The sequence below is a fragment of the Gracilinanus agilis genome, chromosome 2, assembly GCF_016433145.1.
Source record: "Gracilinanus agilis isolate LMUSP501 chromosome 2, AgileGrace, whole genome shotgun sequence".
NCBI lineage: Eukaryota > Metazoa > Chordata > Mammalia > Didelphimorphia > Didelphidae > Gracilinanus > Gracilinanus agilis.
The window spans coordinates 233,020,493-233,041,483 of NC_058131.1; the positions used below are offsets into that span (position 1 = coordinate 233,020,493).

The 20,991-nt window shown below is 40.1% G+C and overlaps 1 protein-coding gene and 1 non-coding gene across 2 annotated transcripts in view; both read left to right on the forward strand.

Annotated features, from left to right (window-relative positions):
- The first annotated feature begins 10,713 nt into the window (after nt 1-10,713).
- The window catches only part of CIB4 (calcium and integrin binding family member 4), a 107,409-nt gene continuing 97,131 nt past the window's right edge, over nt 10,714-20,991 (forward strand). Inside the window, exons 1-2 of the mRNA XM_044659601.1 lie at nt 10,714-10,767; nt 11,780-11,814. Coding sequence (XP_044515536.1) covers nt 10,714-10,767; nt 11,780-11,814 — 89 coding nt within the window. The remainder of the gene's footprint in view (nt 10,768-11,779; nt 11,815-20,991) is intronic.
- LOC123238313 lies at nt 13,775-13,877 on the forward strand. Its single transcript, XR_006505516.1, has one exon. It is a non-coding gene; the product is annotated as a U6 spliceosomal RNA (small nuclear RNA).

Consider the following 20,991-nt stretch of genomic DNA (forward strand, 5'->3'; position numbering starts at 1 on the left):
CCTAGTGCCAACACTTCCTAGCTGGCTGACCTTGGCAAATCCTTTCTGAGACTCAGTTTTCTAATCTGTAATATGAGAGCAGTAGTATTTGTACCCCTGACCTCCCAGGGATGTAGTTATGGAAGGAAGTGCAAGAGAGAGCAAGCAAAAGAGAGAAGGAAGGTGCTGAAGCACCCATCATTCTTTCCTTTTACCACAGGAATGGGACCAGGTATCCCACATTAGGTATCTCCTGGACTTACACTTCCCATTTCTTCTGACGGTGGCTCTTTCCAAATGCTCCACAGTGACACATTTTGTCCCTCACCATTGCCTTCTTTCCTTCGTTGCTCCCTCCTCCTTCCCTTTCTTTTCTTGCTCAGTGAAACTGATATTTAAGGGTTAAACTTCAGGATTTACTTGATTCATATTTCTATTTTCTTGGATAATTGCCCAGCTGTCTTATCTGTCAACTTACCCTTTACCACCCCCCCCAGGTGTCCCTTCATCCCCAGGAGAGGTAGTGAACAACTAGGGCTCCACAAACTTGGGAGGCACTGCCCAAGGCCATCCTGGCTCTGGCAGAGTTTGATGTCTGGCCCCAGGAGGAAGCATGACCTTCTGAGACACTGCCCTAATGGAGCTCTGCCCCACTCCATTGATTGGGCCCCTTTTATGTGGGGACAGGCTTTCCCAGAGTGACTTTGCATGGAAAACCCTGAGACTGTTTTATAAAGAGAATTACATTTCACTATAATGTTCCCTTTATAAAGGGAATTATTTATTAAGGGCACAGCCCACCCTCCTGGAAGAGAGAGCTCGGTTGTTGCTTTCCCTTACTTCCCTGCCCCCTGACTCACTCCTTCTTGACTTAGCTTGTTGACTAAATTTCTGCCAGCTTCTCTTGCCAGCCCACTTTAGTTTCTACTTTTGAGTTGCCCAAATTAGTGAGGAGTTTCCACCCTTACCTCAGCCTTGCCTTTGATGTTGATATCCAGTTCACCTGCGCAAACATCTAAGCAACACTAATTGGCTGAAACACCTGGGCCCAGTCCTGCAACTAGATCATTCTTCTATATAATCAATAAGTCAATCCAGTCCAATAATCAATCCACAGGGATTTATTCATTATTGCCCACCATAAGTAGTGTAAGGTACTTTTTTCAGGTGCTGGGAATACAACGACAAAACAAGAAAAGCTATGAGGTACATGCCATAGCTAGGTGGCTCAGTGGATAGAGCTCGGGCCTGGAGTCAGGAACATTCATCTTCCTGAATTCAAATTTGGCCTCAGATACTTACTAGTTGTGTGACTCTGAGCAAGTCACTTCACCTTGTTTGCCTCAGTTTCCTCAACTGTAAAATGAGCTGGAGAAGGAAATGGTCAACCACTTCAGTATCTCTGCCAAGAAAATCCCAAATGGGGTCAGACACAAAGAGTCAGGCACGAATGAAAAGGGTGAACAACAAAATACTACAGATAAACAGAAACTACAAGCATAAAAGATAAATATTTGCATGATAATTTGAAGAGAGAGCAAGAGTTCTAAGATCTAGGGAGATCAGGAATGTCTTTCTATAAGAGGTGACACATGGACTAAACCTTGAAAAAACAAAGAATTCTAAGAATCAGAGAAAAGAAGGGCTATTTCAGCCACTGGGCACACCCTTTGCAAAGGTCCAGGCATGAGAGGCACAGTGTTAAATTCAGGAAATTGCAACTGGTTCAGGTTAATATAATAAACAGTCTGGCTAGCTGGTATAGAAGGTAGAGTACAGGGCTTGGAGTCAGGAAGACTCATCTACTTGATATGGCCCCAGACATTAGCCGAGGGACCGTGGGCAAGCTACTTAGCTTGTTTGCCTCATTTTCCTTCTCTATAAAAAATGAACCGAGAAAGAAATGGTGAACTATTCTAATATCTTTGGCAAGAGAACCTCAAATAGGGTCACAAAGAATCGAGCATGACTGAAATGGCTGATCAACAACAACATGAAGGAGAAATAAGACTTCAAGGAGAGACTGGAATTTAGACCCAGAGAGGTCTCTACATTGGTCAGTGTAGTTGAGTAAACCATGGAAATATCCATCGGTAGACTTGAGTTATAGTCCTGGTTCCGCCATTAGGTATTCCCCACCAAAGAACTTCAGCTTTCTGCATTTTAGTGCCCTCTGCTGTAATAGAAGAGGTTCGACAATGGTTCCTTCCATTTTGGACATTCTTTTGTTCTATTTTCCCAATTAATTTTCTAACTTTGATAAAGTCCTACTAGAGAACCCGGGTTTAGAGAAGAATGGGTCAATGATAGCTATGTTCAAGTCAAGATCTTTTATTAAGTGTTTCTCTTCCCATAGGTGCCCATTCTAGACTAAATAGAGGGCATATCTATGCATGGAGGAGAGAACATATAAGGTAAGTCTTAAAAAGTGCGTAGGATTTGGACATTCGTGCTAAGGGGCAAAATATAAGCAAAAGCCCAGAGGTGGGAAAATTATGCAATGTGTGACACTGAGAATATTCACCTGGCTGGAATGGAGGGGTTGTGCTAGGGAGGTTTAAGAAATAGTGTTGGTAAAATAAAATAAAAAAAAATCTTTATATTAAAGAAACAGTGTTGGTTGGTTTGGTAATACATTCATTCAACAAACATTTGTTGACTTATAGAAATCATTGAGCTACCATTTAGGGAGAACACTTATATGTTGAAGAATGTCTAGAAAAGGGCAAACAGAATGGTGAAGAGCCTCTAGTGCATGCTATATGAAGATCAATTAAAGCCATGCCTAGAGATGGGAGATCCTGGGTTCAAATCTGGCCTCAGATACTTTGTAGCTCTGTGGCCCTGGGCAAGTCACCTCACCCCAATTGCTTAGCCCTTACAACTCTTCTGCCTTAGAACAGATATTTAGCATCAGTTCTAAGACAGAAGGTAAGGGTTTATTATTAATAAATAAATGGATATGAATAAATAAAGGAATGGAATATTTAGATTGGAGAAGAGAAGACTTGGGGAGGGGGTGGGGAGTATGACAACAGTTTTCAAGTGTTTGAGAGAATTTCATGCAGAAGAGGGATTAGATTTATTCTGTTTGAAATATTGTATGATGATCAGCTGTGAAGGACTAAACTATTATCAGCAAAGCAAGTTTCTAAGATATCCACAAGGGACTCATGCTGAAAATGCTATCCACGGCCAAAGAAGGAACTGTAGGAGTCTGATTGCAGACCAAAGCCTTATGCCATTTTCCACTTTATTTCCTTCCTGAGTTTTTAATTGTGTGTGTGATCTGTGTCTTCTGTTGTGGCATGAGCAAAATGGAAATACGCATTGCATGAAGACCCTGCTATAAAACTGATATCAGACTATTTGACTGCCTTGGGGAAGGGGAGAGGGAAGGGAGGGAATCTGGATTGTAAAATGTCAAAAAATAATTATCAAAAATTGTTTCTGGGGACAGCTGGGTGGCTCATTGGATTGAGAGCCAGGCCTAGAGACAGGAGGTCCTGGGTTCAAATGTGGCCTTAGACACCTCCTAGCTGTGTGACCCTGAGCAAGTCACTTAATCCCCATGCCTAGCCCTCACTGCTCTTTTATCTTGGAACCAACACACAGTATTGATTCTAAGACAGAAGGTAAGGGTTTTAAAAAATAGTTTTTACTTGTTATTGGGGAAAAAAGGATTTATTCTGTTTGTCCCTAGAGAGCAAAACTGGAAGTTACAAAGAGGTGAACTTTGTCTTGATGTCAAGAAGAACTGCCCAACAATTAGAACTGTCTCAAAGCAGGGTAGGCTGCTTTGCAAGGTCACCTTGCAAGGCTCTTCCTTCCTTGTCTTTCAGGTCTGGTTTCATGGGGACTTTTTTGGACTGGATGACTTCTGACATCCCTGCCAAGTCTAAGATTTTGTGAATCTTAAAATTGGAAGACATCTTGGACACTATTAAGAATAAGAACTGCTCTGTTTGGTCTCAGAGGGCAAAACTAGGAACATTAGATGAAAATTTTAGAGAATGGAATTCAGTTGGCTATAAGGATAAACTTACTAACATCTGTAGCTGTCCCAAAGTGAAATAGGCTGCCTTTGAAGTAATGTTTCCTATAAGGTCCATTTACATATGAGTCCCTCCTTCCCTTACTACCTTGTTCTCCAAATACATGAATCACCAGCATTTATGTGGCCCTTCAAGGCTTTGCAAGTCGCTTTATAATTAGTATCTCATTTGATCCTCACAATAATGACGGAAGATAGATGCCATTATGATCCCCCTTTTATAGATAAGGAAACTGAGGAAAAAAAGCAATTAAGTGACTTGTCCAGGGTCACACAGCTAGTAAATGTCCAAGACTGGATTTGAACTCGGGTTTTCCTGACTCCAGGATCAGCCTTATCCACTAAGTCACCTAGCTACCTTAATACATTTATGAGTATAGATCACTGGCTGCTCAAAACTGGAAGCCTCTACTAATATTTTTTAACCAGTCATCTAGAGGCTATCCAAAGTATCAGAGAAAAAGATAATTAAATAGCAAAATAAAGGACAAGATTCCACCCCTCCAGGGAAGAGTAATAATAATAATGATAATAATAATAATAGGCATTAATATAGTGCTTTAAGTTTTGCAAAACACTTCATACAGAATATTTCATTTGATCCTCAACAGACTTGCACAGATGGTACTGCAGGTATTATTAGCTCCATTTATTATTTATTATTATTTATTAGCTCCAGATAAGAAAACAGAGGATCAGAGAGGTTAATTGACTTGCATATGATCCCATAGTAAATTTCAGAGTTAAGATTCAAACTCAGGTCTTTTCTCCTCCCCATCCAGCAGTATTTCTACTAGATCATCCTGCCTAAGAGGAATCCTCCAACACTGCTTTAAATAAGATACTCCAAAAGAAATCCCTTTAGGTCCCATTCACTTTAAGTAGGAGAGAGATGTTAGAGATAGGGGGAAAGATGACAATTGAGCTCAGGGGAGCAGATAAAAACACCAGGAAAGAATGTCCAGAGAGAGAAGAAAAGAGGACATAGGGAAGATCCCTAGAGAATCCCATGCTTCTACTTGTTGGAAATGTTCTGGAGGGGATTCTTCTTTCAGGAGCAAGTTGAACTTGGTAATTTTATGGAGTCTCTTTTAACTGTGAAATTCTTCACGTTCCAGGCAAGGAACTTCAGGCCCAGAAAGGAAAAGTGAATTCTGCCCTGTTCCTATAAACAAAGATTACCTAGTTTATATTATTTATGGATCATAAGCTAATCAGGGAGAATGGATACTAGAGCTGAAACTAGAACCCAGGTCTCCTGATTCCTAAAACAGTTCTCATGAGACCAGAGCTATAACTAGCAAGTTTGGTGACCAGGGCATTTAATTTGAGGCATGTGATAAGGGAGACCCTGAATTCCAAAAGGCTGTTGACTTAGTGGTGGAGGTAGTAGAGTTGGTAGAGGAGGTTGGCATGATGGTAGGGATATTGTGTTTACATGTGTATGTTTGGTGAGGCATAAAGTGGTTCAAGCTGTGGAACTCACGTGCAGCCATGGTGTGGGAGGGAGGAAATTTGCCATTTAGTAGCTTTCTAATTTCGATAATTATTCTTGCTAAATAGACGCTAACCTCTGTTGATTCTATGTTGCATCAGCAGTTCAAGTGCTGTCAGCACCATCCAAATTTTATTGTACTGAGACAAAACACAGATTGCCTTGCCCTAGTTAGAGTTCTCCTTTCCGCTCTGTCAACATGCTAGTTATTATATCAGCCTTTATTTTTCAAATTTCTCCTCTTCCTCCTCCTCCTTCTCCTCCTTCTCCTTCTCCTCCTCCTCTTTCTTCTCCTCCTCTTTCTTCTCCTCCTCCTCCTTTTCCTCCTCTTCTTTCTCCTCTTCCTCCTCCTCTAACAACTCACAGTTCTGGGTCTCATCAAGGTGCCATTTGAAAAAAGCTGCCCAAAAGCAATGTTTGGCACTAAGGAAGACATATCAGCGTGTGCCAGCAAATGAAAAAAAAGTGATCTATGATGAAATTGTAGACCCTGCAGGACTGCAAAATAATTTAATAAAGAAGAATAAAGCCAAGTCTGGATGTTTAAATTCTACCAATACTTGAAGGCTCCCTTCAAAAGCCACTTCTTCCATGAAGCTTGCCCTCAATGTTCCTATCAAAAAGACTTTCTTCTGTCTTAGAAGTCCTCATCACAGTACTTTCTGTTGTTATCTTTCACATAAAGTTTTGTATTTATTCACAGAGAATCATAGACTATCAGATCTGGAAGAGATCTTAAAGATTAGTAGATTAAAGTCTACATTAATTTATGGATCATAAGCTGATCAATTGTTCCCTCCCCCCCCCATCTTTGTTATCATCTATGTAGTTAAGCTTTCCTTCGTGGATGCTGATGCAACTGTAGACTTAGGATGGTTCATGGAGGCACTGAGAGTTTAAGTGACTCACAACTGACATGTGCCAAAAGTGAGACTTGAATCCATGCTTTCCTGACTCTGTCATGCTGTTAGCACATAGATAGGATGAGGTAAGTTCATGACAGTTCAGTGACTAGAAAGCGGTGGCATCCCAGGTATATTCTAATCTTGAAAGTATTATTGATATATTAATATTGTAACCTATGTGCTCATGTACCAGACTCACGGTCATATTATTTCTTGATCATTGTAATTAATTGGTACTCTATTAATTCTGACCATTCTCCAAATCTACAGTCCAAAGGTCAGGAGAATTTCTGGGCAGGGTGTTAGCTGCCACAAAGTCCTAGCTCCTACCTTGATGGACCAGATTCCCTACCAGGTCATATATTTGGTTAACCTCCTCCTCTTTGATCTTGTGGTTGTTGAGCCAATGTTGAATAATATGCCATGTTACATGTTCATTAGCTACCTCCCATTCCCCATTCCTCGATTCTCCAATAAAAGATTGGGGACACTTGTAGCTCTCTCTCTCTCTTTCACCATCAGAGGAGCACGCACTCTGGATCCCATGTTCTTGAAGCCTTCGACTCTGAGTCTTTCTTCCTTTGTTGTTTTTTTCTCTCTCTCTCTATCCCCTTTACCCATTTTCCTTCAGTTTCTAACTCTCCTTCTCAGGTGTCTGCCCACAAATATATTAATTTGTGGCTGCAGGCAGCTACAACAAAAGCAGATGTCCTGCTTCTCCATGTTGTAAAGCTTTTCTTCTCTTCAAATTATTGAAGTCCTTCTTCCCCTTTTCTCAGCAGAGGACCTCACTTTAATGAGAAAACCAAGGCGAGTCATTCTGAGACCTCTCATTTCCAGTCAGCCAATCTTCAAAACATCTCTACTTCTTCAAGTGACCTCTCCTTCTTTGGGCTAGTCTCTGAGAAAGAGATAGCTCTCTTCCTTTCCAGGACTTGTCCCTCTATTTTACCCACAATCCTATCTTTTGGGAACTTGTCCCATCCAATATTCTTGCTCTCTCCTAATCACTCATCTCCTCTCTATTGTCTCCTTCTCCCTGCCTACAAACATCCTTAGATTCCCCCCTGCCCAATTCTTCATTTGTACCTGCCATCCTCTTAAGATCTCACTCTATGTTTCTTCTCTCTTTCATTGCCATACTCCTAGAGGGAGTCATCCTTTATATTCTTATCACTCACTCATTATTCAGGGCCTTGTGATCTCACTTCCAATTCCATACTTGATTAAAACTGATCTCTGAGGTTACTCATGATCTCTTAACCGCTCAGCTTCATATGTTTTTTTCCTTCTCATTATCCAGTCTTCTTGACCTTTCTAAAACTTAACCCCCCCCCCCAAACTCTTACCTTCTGTCTTGGAATCTATACTAAGAATTGATTCCAAGGCAGAAGAGTGGTAAGGGCTAAACAATGGGAGTTACGTGATTTGCTCAGGACCACACACAACTAGAAGTGTTTGAGGCCAAATTTGAACCCAGGACCTCCTCCCTTTTCAGGCCTGGCTCTCTATCCACTGAGTCCCCTAACTTCCCTCTCTCTGCAACTTTTGACAGTGTTGTCAATCCCTCCTTGTAGCAATTTTCCTTTCTCTTGACTTCTAGATCACCTACAAACTGGTTATTCTCCTTCCTGTCATGTGCATGAAGGACCCTCACAATTCTGTCCTGTTCTTCCCTATATACACCTTCTGTCCTAGTAATCTCCTGAGTTGCCCTGGACTCAAATGCCATCAATTAACAGATATTTTCCAAAATGACTTATCAGGCCCTAATTAATCTCTCTTGAATTCAATCCCACCTTCTTCAATTGCCTGCTGACATCTCCATCTGCATGCCCCATTGGCCCTTTAAACTCAGCAAATACAAAACAGGATTTATCCTCTTCTCCCTGATATGCTTGTCTCTCCTCCAGATTTTCCTGTTTTTATTACTGGCATCACCAATGCTCTATTTTCTCTAAGCAGATCACCTCACCTCCTGCTTTACTGAGAAAATTAAGACCATCCATCCTGGACTCCCTCATCCGTTACCTAAATTTGTCACCTTAGAGCCATCCTTGGCCTGTTTCTCTCCTTCATGTCCAAATCAATGGCCAAGTCCTTTTGCTTCTATCTCTTCAACATCTCCATTTCTGCCTACTTCTCACTACATCCATGATCACTGTCCTAGCTCAGGCCCTTATTGTTTCTTTTTTATTTTGATAATATTTTCTTTTTTCCCCTTAGTTACCTATAAAAACCTTATTGTTCCTTGCTGAGACTGTTATAGTTTCTTCATTCCTCTAATATTTCTGCCTCTACAACTCATCTGTGATATAACTGGCAAAATAATTTTCCCATGAAACAGGTCTTCCCATGTCACTTGTCTAGTCAAAAACTACCTGTGGCTCCCTATTGCTTCTAGGATAAATATAATTACCTTATCTTGGTATTCAGTGCCTTGCACAGTCCAGCTCCCACCTAAATGTGGAGACTTATTTCATATTACTTTGCTACACTTGCTCTATGTTCTAGTCAAATTGAATTCCTTATTCTTCTCCAAATTTCTCATTCCTTCTTCTGTTTTTATTCATTCTTTTGATCTGCATCCCATAATCAGAATGCATCCTTTCCTCAGCTTTACTGTTCAGAATCCTCTTCTTTCAAAGAGCTCATCTCATTTGTTCTCCCTTCAGCTTCTAGTTTCTTCAGAATACTCGGTATTATATTTATTGATATTATTGATATTTATTTGTAGTACATTTATCTGTGCCCATGTCAGTAGGATGTAAGCTTCTAGAAGGCAATTACAGTTGCATTTTTTTGGCTGATATCCCTTGACCTAGCACAATGCCTTATGCATATGCAAAGGATCTGTTATTTTTTCAGTGTAGGGAACTTCTGGTATAGGAACTCCCTCCACAAACATGTATTACAATCTTTTTCTGACTTGGTAGGTCAGTTCAAAGTTGTTGCTTGAGGCCCATAAAGCTCAAATGACTTGTCTTTGGTCACACGGCTAGTTAGTATAGAGGCAGAATTGAAATCACTTCTTTCTTCCTCTTAGCCCATCCTTTTATCATCTAACCCAGACTGCTTGTATTCCCTAGAATCTGACAAGCATTTAATGTTTTTGGAACTGAATTGTAATCTCTGCTCAATGCTACATATCACAGGTCTCCCCTTAAACTGGAATGGAGTCTTGTTCATCCTATTCATCGCAGGTGGCCCATTTATGGGGCTTTTGAGTTTTGGGTTTTGAGTGAGGTTGTGGGACTTGGAGTGATAAAGGACCAATCATCTGGATTAGGGAGAAGTATCAGCTCATTTAAATTTGTACCAATTAAAAAATCCTTACTTTCTGTCTTGGAATCAATACTGTGCATTGCTTCCAAGGGAGAATAGTGTTAAGGGCTAGGCAAGGGGGTTAAGTGACTTGCCCAGGGTCACACAGCTAGGAAGTGTTTGAGGCCAAACGTGGACCCCTCAGGACTTCCCATCTCCAGGCCTGGCTCTCTATACACTGAGAAATCTAGTTGCCCCCACCAAATGTTGATATTTCCACATATGTACCAGCAGCTATATATGAGAAACAAATATATTTGCAAAGCCTATGGCCTTTCGTTTTTCATTTTAAGGGGAAAAGAGGTAGAAGTCTATCTCTCAGTGTCTGGTGGTATGCTTCGTACCTCAAAGAAGCATGATAAATTCAGGATGAATGAATAGATATGCTACTCTGGAACTTTTTCCAGAATGCAAAGGGGACTGCAGCACATGGAATGGATTTAAATTGTATCTTATGAGACGTATTTCCCAGAAGAGATAAGATGGAGATACTGGAATGGCTTATCAAAGAAGATATAGAATATACTTCCTCATAGAATTGTAAGGATATTTATTAAATTCATTTGACTGAAATGGTTAGGGCTCAACTCAAATTGGAGGTAGGGAAACATACTAGGTGACCCCAGGAAAGCCCTTTTAGCATCAGGAGTCTATGGCCCTAAGCTTTAAATGTCTGGTTCTTTTCAGGATTTAGGGAAGGTCCACTAGCACCAAGGCTACTGTGTTTAAGGCCCTGAAAGATTTGGGAAAACCAAAAAAAAGAAAAAAAATCTGGTCATCTTCACTCTTGAACCCATTGTTCTTCATCCCAGATAGAATAGGCAGGAAGTAGAATGGAGTGTCACCATGGTAACTGGGCCAATCAGTGACCATACACTGGAGAGAGAAGGTTCCTACTAGAGCGTGGGATGCTACAGTCCTGACTTCAGGCAGAGAGAAAGGCCATAGAGGATAGCATGGGCCAGTGTCTAAGGCACCCCATGAGCTGGGAGGAATTGGAGGAATATCAGGTGAGTAGGGCTGGCGATGCTGTCTCTTGGACTACCTCCAGTCCATATGCCCAAAGTTCTAAAGAAATACGAGTAAAGGAAAGACAAGCCTTGCCTATGATTCTGATGCTCCATCATGGTTTTAGATCAGTGGTTCTCAAAGTATGTTCTGGGGACCTCTGGGCATACCTAAAACCCTTTCAGGGGGCCTGCAAAGACAAAACTGTTTTTATAATAATACTAAGATATTTTAATTTCTAATATAGTGTATAGTTGGAAAATCTTGAACCCATGGAACTGCATTGCCCAGGATTCCTTTCAGTATTACCCACAACTCCTTTTCCTTTCTATTTACATGCGTCTTTTGCGTGATTGTATATAAGTTTTGGGTAACGCCCCTCTCCCTCTCTCTTCCATGTGAAGTGAGTGGGGAATGTTCCCTGTGTTCTCTAGCTCTCTAGTTAAATATTAATAAATCTCTATAAATATTATACTTTGGAGATATTGAATATTAATTTTAAAATCCAAAATAGTAAATACTATTAGATAAAACTCACTTAAGCAGTAGCTCTTTGGAGGGTCTTCAATAATATTTAGGAGTATAAAATTAACCAAGAAATTTTAGAAGCACTCATTTAGAATAGATTAATCCCTTCAATCCTACCCCTTCCATTCCCCATTTCTCTCCGCTTCACCTGGTACTCAAGGCTTTTACATGCTTTAGCCTGATCCTTGCATCTAGTCCTTGGTTCCATACTGTCATAGTTTAGTCCCTAGTTTTCTCTTTAAAAAGGAACTCATTAAAATTTTTTTTAAAACTTTAAAAAGGAGTCCCATTTCCAAGAGGCTTCTGAATGATAATATAAGAGAAGAAGCAGATAATTACAACTTTACTTCTTGCCCAGGGCATTTTGGGACTTGGACCCAATTGAAGTTTCTGTTTTCTCTTTTGTAAAATGGGGACCTGGTCCTTCCCTCTATGATTCTTGGGAACTAATGACTTTGAGGTTGATGACTCTATGGTTAATTGCAGGCGCTGACCTTTCTGACCAGGAATGAGATCTTATGGTAAGTGGATTCTCTATCAGTTCACAGAATTTGGGAAGATGCACATAATCTTTAGTCCTGGCTGGCATAATTTGGGTCAGTTGTCCCTTTCTCCACCTTCCCTCTACTCAGGTTTTTGATCTATGTCAGAAACAGCAGGTCAATAAACAGTTATTAAGCACCTACTATGTGCCAGGCACTGTGTTAAATGCCAGGGATACAGAGAAAGGTATAAGATAGTCCCTGCCCTCAAGGAGCTCACAATCTAACCAGGAAAGGGAACACAGAAAAAGAAGCTGAAAAGTGGTAGGGGGAGGAAAGTAACATGGACAGGGGACATGCTGAAGAGCTTTATTCTAGATGGGAAATAATCTGAGGAGCTGATTTCATCTTGTAGAATAATGAGTTTTTGAGAACATGAAATATAGAAGAACCTCTGGGTGGGACATGATTAGGTGAATTCCTTGTTGCCCTCTGTAAGTGGTGGAGGATCTGGAAGGGGCATGGCATCCCTAGCCTCTGCAGGATCTACTGTATGGTTAGAATGAGTTGGACCTGACTCTCCAAGACTAAACCTCAGGGCTCCCTCTTAGAAAATTTCTGAATATCACAAAATTAGAGTATTATAGATTTATGGGCAGAAGAGATTTCAAAGGATATTTAGTTCAGTCTCTTCATGGCACAGATCAGTTTTGGTGAACCTATGGCACATGTACCAGAGCATGCCAGAGGGGGCTGCTCCCTTCCCCTTCTCCATGCGTGCCTGAGGATATTTCTCTCATCACCTGCCCCCCTGCCCAACAGCCCAATGGGAGCTCTTCCTCCCTCCCCTGTCTGGGATAAGGCAGAGGGCCCAAAATACTGCATGAGTGTTTCAGTTTGGGCACTTGGTCTCTAAAAGGTTCACCATCACTGTTATAGATGATGAAATTGAGTGGGACTACTAGAGAATAGGTGACACAGAATAGTATAATCAGGATTTGAACCAAGAATTTTTCCCTCAAATCTAGGGCATGAGGGAGTTTTTGATTCATGTTGCCTTCTCGCTGTCCTTGATGGCCATAGCCCCAGAAATATGGCCATTCCCAATCTCCACCTCCTGCCAGGTACCCCTTAGACATAAGGCCCTAAGCACCAGATATCTTAAATGCACCAAAGCATAGATTCTTTGGATGGAGGTAACTGTAAGTGCAAAGAACTGTGACATGGTCTGGCCATGTCTGATTTAGAAACTCTGCCCCCCAGTTATCCCTTTCCCAGGCTAGATCTGTGTCAGCTTGCCTCTTCCAATAGTCCAATTCCCTCTCCATTCCTAGTTCTACCCTAAGGGACACTCACTAATCTTGGGATCTGTGAACTTAAAAGAACTAGATTTCAGTATAATTGATTTCTTTTATAATTACACACACATCTATGTATATATGGCTATACATATATCTTATTTTTTAATTTAAAAACATTATTCTGAGGAGTCTATTAGATTTCCAAGGAGGGATCTATGATATGCAAAAAGGTTAAGAACTTCTGCTCTAAGCACTCTTGGCTGCTGAAGAAAGAGATCTTAATGGGGGGAGCTTGTTTGGTTTCAGGGAGAGCCACCACTAGCAACACTTATTTGTTGAGTGTCTTTGTTGTTCCAAGGAATACATATTACCCTTGGACTCTAGTCACAGGTCTACACTGATCTCTGACTTTCACAGAAGGCTCCCTTTTTTACTTTGAGCTTCTCTACAAACATCTTACTGATCCCTTTTCTAGGTGTGCATCTTCCCTTGTTTCTCCCATTCTCCCTTGTGATGAAAAAGAACCTTAGACAGAGTAGATACTAGAGTTGGGAGCTAAATGAAAAGTCTTCCTGTCCTGTCACTAACTTTCTTTTGTCACCAAACTTTCTGCTTTCCATACTACACTATTGAATAAAAGAACACACATAAAGTTGTTTTGGAAAATTGAAAATCACTATAAAAATGTTAGCTGGAGTTTGCTTTGGCAGCACATATACTAAAATTGGAACAATAAAGAGAAAATTAGCATGGCCCCTGCATAAGGATGACATGCAAATTCGTGAAGCATTCCATATTTTTACAAAATGTAAAATGAATAATTTTGATTATATTAATTTAAAAGTTTTTGTACAAACAAAATCAATGCAACCAAAATTAGAGGGAAGCAGCAAATTAGGAAAAAAATTTATAACAAAAACCTCTGACAAAGGTCTCATTTCTCAAATGTGTTAGGAGCTAAGTCAATTGTAGAAAAAATCAAGCCATTCCCCAACTTACAAATGGTCAAGGGACATGAATAGGCAGTTTTCAGATAAAGAAATCAAAACTGTCAATAAACACATGAAAAAGTGTTCTAAATCTCTCATAATTAGAGAAATGCAAATCAAAACAATGCTGAGGTATACTACCTCACACCTAGCAGACTGACCAATATGACAGTAAAGGAAAATAAGAAATATTGGAGGGGTTGTGGTAAAATTGGGACACTGATGCATTGCTGGTGGAGTTGTGAATTAATCCAGCCATTTTGGAAGGCAATATAGAATTATGCACAAAGGGCTTTAAAAGAATGCATATCCTTTGATCCAGTCATACCACTACTAGGTTTGTACCCCAAAGAGATAATAAGGAAAAATACTTGTTCAAAAATATTCATAGCTGCACTCTTTTTGGTAGCAAAAACTTGGAAAATGAAGGTTGTCACTCGATTGGGGAATGGCTGAACAAATTGTGGTGTCTGATGGTGATTGAATTCTATTGTGCTGTAAGGAATGATGATCTGGAGGATTCTATATGAACTGGAGGAACCTCAATGAACTGATGCAGAGTGAAATGAGCAGAACCAGAAGAACATTGTACACAGAAATTAAAACATTGTGGAACTTTCCAATGTAATAGACTTTGCTCCTAGTAGCAATGCAACAAGCCAGGACACTCCTGAGGGACTTATGTAAAAGAATGCCATCCACGTTGGGAGAAAGAACTGTGGGAGTAGAAATGCAAAAGCGAAACATATGACATCACTTATCACAAGTATATTTGGGTATGTGTTTTGGGGTTTAGGCTTTAAAAGATTGCTCTATAGCAAAAAGGAATAATATGGAAATAGGTATCAAGTGATAACGTTTGTACAATGCAGTGGAATTGCTTGTTGGCTCTGGGAGTGGAAAGGGAAGAGGAGAGGGAAAGAAAATGAATCATGCAAACATGAAAAATATTTAAAAATAAAAATTTTTTAAATTAAAAAAATGTTAGCTGCTATTAACAGTAGTAGTTGTAGTATTGTTGTTACTAATACCTAGGTACAGCTCTCCCATGGATGTTGTCTCTCTCATTAGAATATAAGCCTTTGAGGTTAGGGGCTGTGTTTACTTCTGTATTTGTATCTCTGAAAGTGAGCACAGTGCCTGGCACAAAGAATGAGCTTAGTAAATGTTCACTGCCTGCCCCAGTTAATTGATTACTATTTTAAAGGCAAAGAGGGAGGAGAGGGGATATTTCTCCTCCAGAGAACATGTCCTTTGATTATAGCCTTTCTCTTATCTTCTCCAAGGACATTCAGCCCTGGATCTGGCGTCAAAGGACCCAAGTTTAGATCCTGGCTTTGTTATTGACTATCTATCAACTTATTGACAATCTCTGAGCCTCGCCTTACTTTCTATAGCATGACAGGGTTAGACTAGAGGTGCGTTCTAACTCTTGTTCAGGGGATTATATCCATTTTTGTGTCACGGACTCTTTGGCACATTTGGTGAAGGCTAAGATCATCACAGAATTATATTTTTAAATGTAAAAAATAAAATGAATGGAATTATGAAAGAGATCAATTTTATTGAAATATTGTTACCAAAAAAACCTTTTTAAGTTCATGGACCCCAGGTTAAGAACCTTTCCTTTACTTATGACAAAGAATGCTCCAGAGAAAGAACTGTTGGGAGTCATAATGTAGATCAAAGGATACAATTTTTCACATTAGTTTATGTTTTCGGGGGGGGATTGGTTTTCTATAAGTATGCTTTATTACAGCAATGACCAATATGGGAGTATGTTTTGCATGATAATCTGTGTATAACCCAGATCAAACTGCCTACTATCTCTAAGAGGTAGGAGGGGATGGAGGGAAAGAGATCATTTGGATCTTATAATTTTGGGAAATGTAGGTTGAAAATTTTTGTTACATGTAATTGGAAAAATGAAATGACTTTTTAAAAAAGAATTCCTTCTTTAAGGGGAAGCTAGATAGTACAGTGAATGGAGCACCAGGCCTGGAGACAGGAGTTCCTGGGTTCAAATCTGACCTCAGGCACTTCCTGGTTGTGTCATCCTGGGCAAATCACAACTCCAAATGCTTAGCCCTTGCCTCTCTTCTGCCTTAAAATCAATACTTAGTACTGATTCTAAGGGTTAAAAAAAACCCCTCCAAATCCTCTTTTAGGTCTATGATGATGTGATATAAGGCATCCATCTAGTTTCCTGACTAATGCCCTCTCAGGTTTCCTGCTGGCCCTCTTTTCCCACCTGCCCTCTGGTTCCTGTGGCTTTCCTGCTTTTGACCACCTCTGTGGTTTGGTCATTGCCCAACACTTTAATCTGTGACCTGTTGTATACCCTGGCCTTAGGCTACTTACCTGGCTCCAGATCCCCAAGGTCCATCTTGATCCTAGGTTTTTCCTGGATCTGATACGCCTTCCTCTTCCAGTATTCTCCCAGATTGGCTGTAATCTTGATTCTTTAACTGGTACAGACCACCCTATATGCCAATCGCTACTCACTTTCCCTGAGCTGAACCAAACTGTCTGTTATCCTGCCTGGCCTAGCTGGTCTGTGGCTTCCAGAATTGAAGGGATGTCAACTTTAAACAGAAACGGAACCCCTAAGGATCTCTGTTGGGTGCATATTGACTTAGAGAAAATCACATGTTAACATTATCTATGCTCAATTGTATTTTTATTTTATTTATATTGTTAAATATAAATAACTTCTTAAATAAACAGCTTCTCTTTTTGGGATCCTTACTTTCTATCTTAGTAAAAACTCTCAGACAGAAGGGTAGGGGCTAGGCAATTGGGATTAAGTGACTTGCTCAGAGTCACACCACTAGAAAGTGTCTGAGGCTAGATTTGAACCCAGGAACTTCTGTCTCCAGGCCTGGTACACTATTCACTGTGCCACCTAGCTGCCCCTCCCAATTACTTTTAAATCTGGCTTAAATCTTGCTGCCTAGTCATACATTTGACACCTCTGGTCTATACAATTTCTAGGTTACTGGTCTGGGTTAAGAGGTGCTAAGGCATCCTTCTGTGATAGTCACAAATTGCGCTAGTTGATGAGCAGCCAGGTAGTAGACAAAAAAATGATATAATATTTAATTATATATTATATTTATAATATATCATGTATATTAATTTTATATTATAATATATTAATTACATGATATAATTATATAAATATGTTATTTATAATAATATAAGATAATATATTATATAAATTTATATACTAATTAATTTCATAGAATATTAGAGATGAAAAATATGTTGGAAGTAATCTTGTTCAACCATCTCACCGTGGAGAAAAATGAATCACAGATAAGATAAGTGACTTGTCCAAGGTCATAGAACAAGTCTGTGTCCAAGCTGGGTTTAAATCTGGGTCTTTTAACTCCCTATTTTTGTATTCTTTCCATCATACCAGGAGATAGGGTGCATCCATAGCTCTATGGCTTGGGGTTGGGGTGTTAATGCAGCAAAGCTCTTGGGAACATCCATGGCTGGACACCCTGACAGCTGCCTCTAAGGTAAAGCTTCTTTAGTTTTCCTAGCCAGCATCATCCTCATTGGCCAACTTCTTTGGATTTACAGAGCTCTTGCTATCCTTGTGCTTTGAGAATCTGAACACTCTGGGATCTTGGGACCTGGGCTCTCAGGTTCTTCCTCATCATTGCTGTTGCTATCTAAAGTGTGGCCCTGGAATATGGTAGTAGAGAGAGTGCTAAACTTGGAATCAGGAAGACCTGGGTTCAAAACCCACTCCTGGTACTTATTAGCTGTGTGAGTCTGGGTATCATTTGGCCCCTCTGAAGCTGCTGTTTCCTCATTTGTAAAACAAGTGAGTTGACTTAGGTGGTCTCCAAGGTTGCTTCCAGCTTAAAATCTATGATTCTAGGGTCAGAGAGACATTCAAGTCCCTCAGCCTTCCTGGATCAGTTCAAATCCATTTAATTCGATATGGCATATATCTCTTAACTATGCTACACCCAAGATGCTACGCTAAAGCTGGGAAGCCAAGAAAAAAAGAAAGAGACTTTGCCTTTGGAGAGCCTACATTTTTTGGAGGCTGATTCTGTTTCCCCAGCCCAAAAAATGATTTTTCATTTTATTTAAAAAAAAACCCTTACCTTCTGCCTTAGAATCTATAAGTATCAGTTCCAAGTTTGAAGAGCAATACGGGCCAGGCAGTTGGAGCTAAGGGATCTGCCCAGATTCACACAACTAGTAAGTGTCTGAGGTCAGATTTGAACCCAGGACCTCCTTTCTCCAGGCCTTATCCCCTGAGCTACCTGGCTGCCCCAATTTTTCATTTTATCTCCATGCATTTGTCCAGGAAGGATTTTATAACCATTTTCTTTCTTCAAGGCCTACCTTAGGTATTTCCTTTTCTATGGAGCCTTCTTTGATCCCCTCAGCTGAAAGCTTTCTCTTCCTCAGCAAATTTTTCTAGAGTACTTTGTTAGCATCTTCCCTTTGCTTCCATTTCTCCTTTCTTTGTGGTATCCAAATCTGTGCACAAATCACGCCCCCTCCCACCTCTAGCCCCTCCTACTAGCTAATAGCTAACATTAAGGTTTATGCAGCACTTCGCCCATGTGATGTCATTTTCTCTTGCAGCTAACACAATAGCACAATATCTAACATCTCCCATGACACCTTACACTCAGCAGGGACTTAATAAAAAAAAAATTTCCAGGGAATTGCCCTGTCCCTGTTCTTAAAGGTATTCCAGTGACCTGTCCAGGACATGAGAGAATTTGAACCTAGGTCTTCCTGACTCTACTGATGGCCTTTCTGTCAATTTCACTATAAATACTTCTATAATTATATTGATTATCAGAACAAAAAAAAAAAAGACCTGAGGATACTCATGCGGCAGTGAAAGAGCTCTTTGTTGCAGGGGGCTGGAAGCTAATGGCACTTTAGTTTAGAACTTGAGCATCACAGAGGAGATGGTGGATAGGAAGGCTTCGGGGAGAAGCTTAGGGACTCTTGGTTATGGTCTGGTTCCCTCTGTCTGAGAGCAAGATGTGGAGGAAAGCCGCCGTCTGTGGCTGCTTGATTGATAATCAGCCTGGCTGGGTGAGCTTTTAAATCGTTGGGACTTTGGAGTCCATTAGCAATGACTACAGACCTCCATTTAGAATCCATTGATCCATATTTGGACACACAGAAGAATGTCTTATGGCAGGGAGAGGTGCATGCATCTTGTAAGAGGCGTTTCACTATCAATCCTTCTCCAACCCAGAGAAATCACAATTTTTTTTTTATGTCAGGGTTCCATGACACAGTAAGGCTCAGGAGGTCTTGTCAAAAAGGCAATGTAGTGCTACATAAAGAGCCCTGGATTTGGAATAAAAGAATTTGAGTTCTTATTTGGACTTTGATATTTACTTAGCTCCATGATTTTAGACAAGTCAGTTAATTCCTCTAGGTCTTAGTTTTTCTCATCTGTAAAATGAAGAGGCTGAGTTAGATGGACTCTAAAGTACACGGAAGATATATTTTTCTTTTATTATTTATTTATTATTAATATTCATTTAGACATATTTTGAGTTCCAAATTCTTTCCCTCCCCCACCCATTGAGAAGGCAAGCAATATGATACCTGTGAAATTGTGCAAAAATATTTTTATATTAACCATTAGCCAAAAAGCAAGCAAACAAACAAACTTCAAGAAAATCCACACTCAGTTCATCAGTCTGTTTTTGGAGATGAATAGCATTTTTCATCATGAGTCCTTTGGAGTTATCCTGGATCATTGTATTGTTGAGAATAGCTAAGTCTTTCACAATTGATCACTGTTACAATATTGCTGTTACTGTATACAATGTTCTCCTGGTTCTGTTCACTTCACTTTATATCAGTTTATATAAGTCTTCCTAGGTTTTTCTGAAATTTCACCCTTGTTGTTTCTTGTAGCACAATGGTATTCTATCACAATTATATGCCACAACATGTTGAAAGGGCATTGTTTTCAATTTTAAGAAAGATTTAAGAAAGATTCATTCCAAACATTTTATCAAAATGTGGGGGCAGCTAGATGGCTAAGTGGATTCAAAGCCCAGCCTAGAGATGGGAGGTCCTGGGTTCAAATTTGACTTTAGACACTTCTAGCTGTGTGACCCTGGGCAAGTCACTTAATTCCATTTGCCTAAACCTTACTGCTTTTCTACCTTGGAACCAATCCACAGTATTGATTCTAAGATGTAAAAAACCCCCCAAAACAAAACCATGTTGCATGGCTTCTCTATCTTATGGAATTATTTTTCCAATTATATGAAAAATGTTATTTGGACTAGAAAAGTAAAACATTCTTAATGAATGTCAAGGAAAGATAATGAATGAGGGCTTTGAGCTTGAATCCAGAGGTCAAATGGAATCAGTGGACAAAGGTGATATTTTCTAATACCTTGGTCTCCTTCTATCAAAGAGCATTCAACATATAAAGCCATTGTGGAGGGAGTAGTGGCTATACACAGTTAAAGCAATGAACACTTATAGCAACATCATTCATCATTCACTTTTGGAATCCTGCAGTGCCCTATAACAAATTTGGAGGATTCCTAACCCAACCCTGCACTATATTAATGCCCCACAGGTTCATCACCCTAAGGCAGCTATGCAAAAATTAATACAGATCAAAAGCTATTCCCTGAGCTATGATAAATGGGTTTAAAAAGTTCAGAACTACTTTGGAATAAGTAGGTCTCAGAATAACAATAAAAAGAGATATTAGGGGGCAGCTGGGTAGCTCAGTGGAGTGAGAGTCAGGCCTAGAGACAGGAGGTCCTAGGTTCAAACCCGGCCTCAGCCACTTCTCAGCTGTGTGACCCTGGGCAAGTCACTTGACCCCCATTGCCCACCCTTACCACTCTTCCACCTATGAGACAATACACCGAAGTACAAGGGTTTAAAAAAAAAAA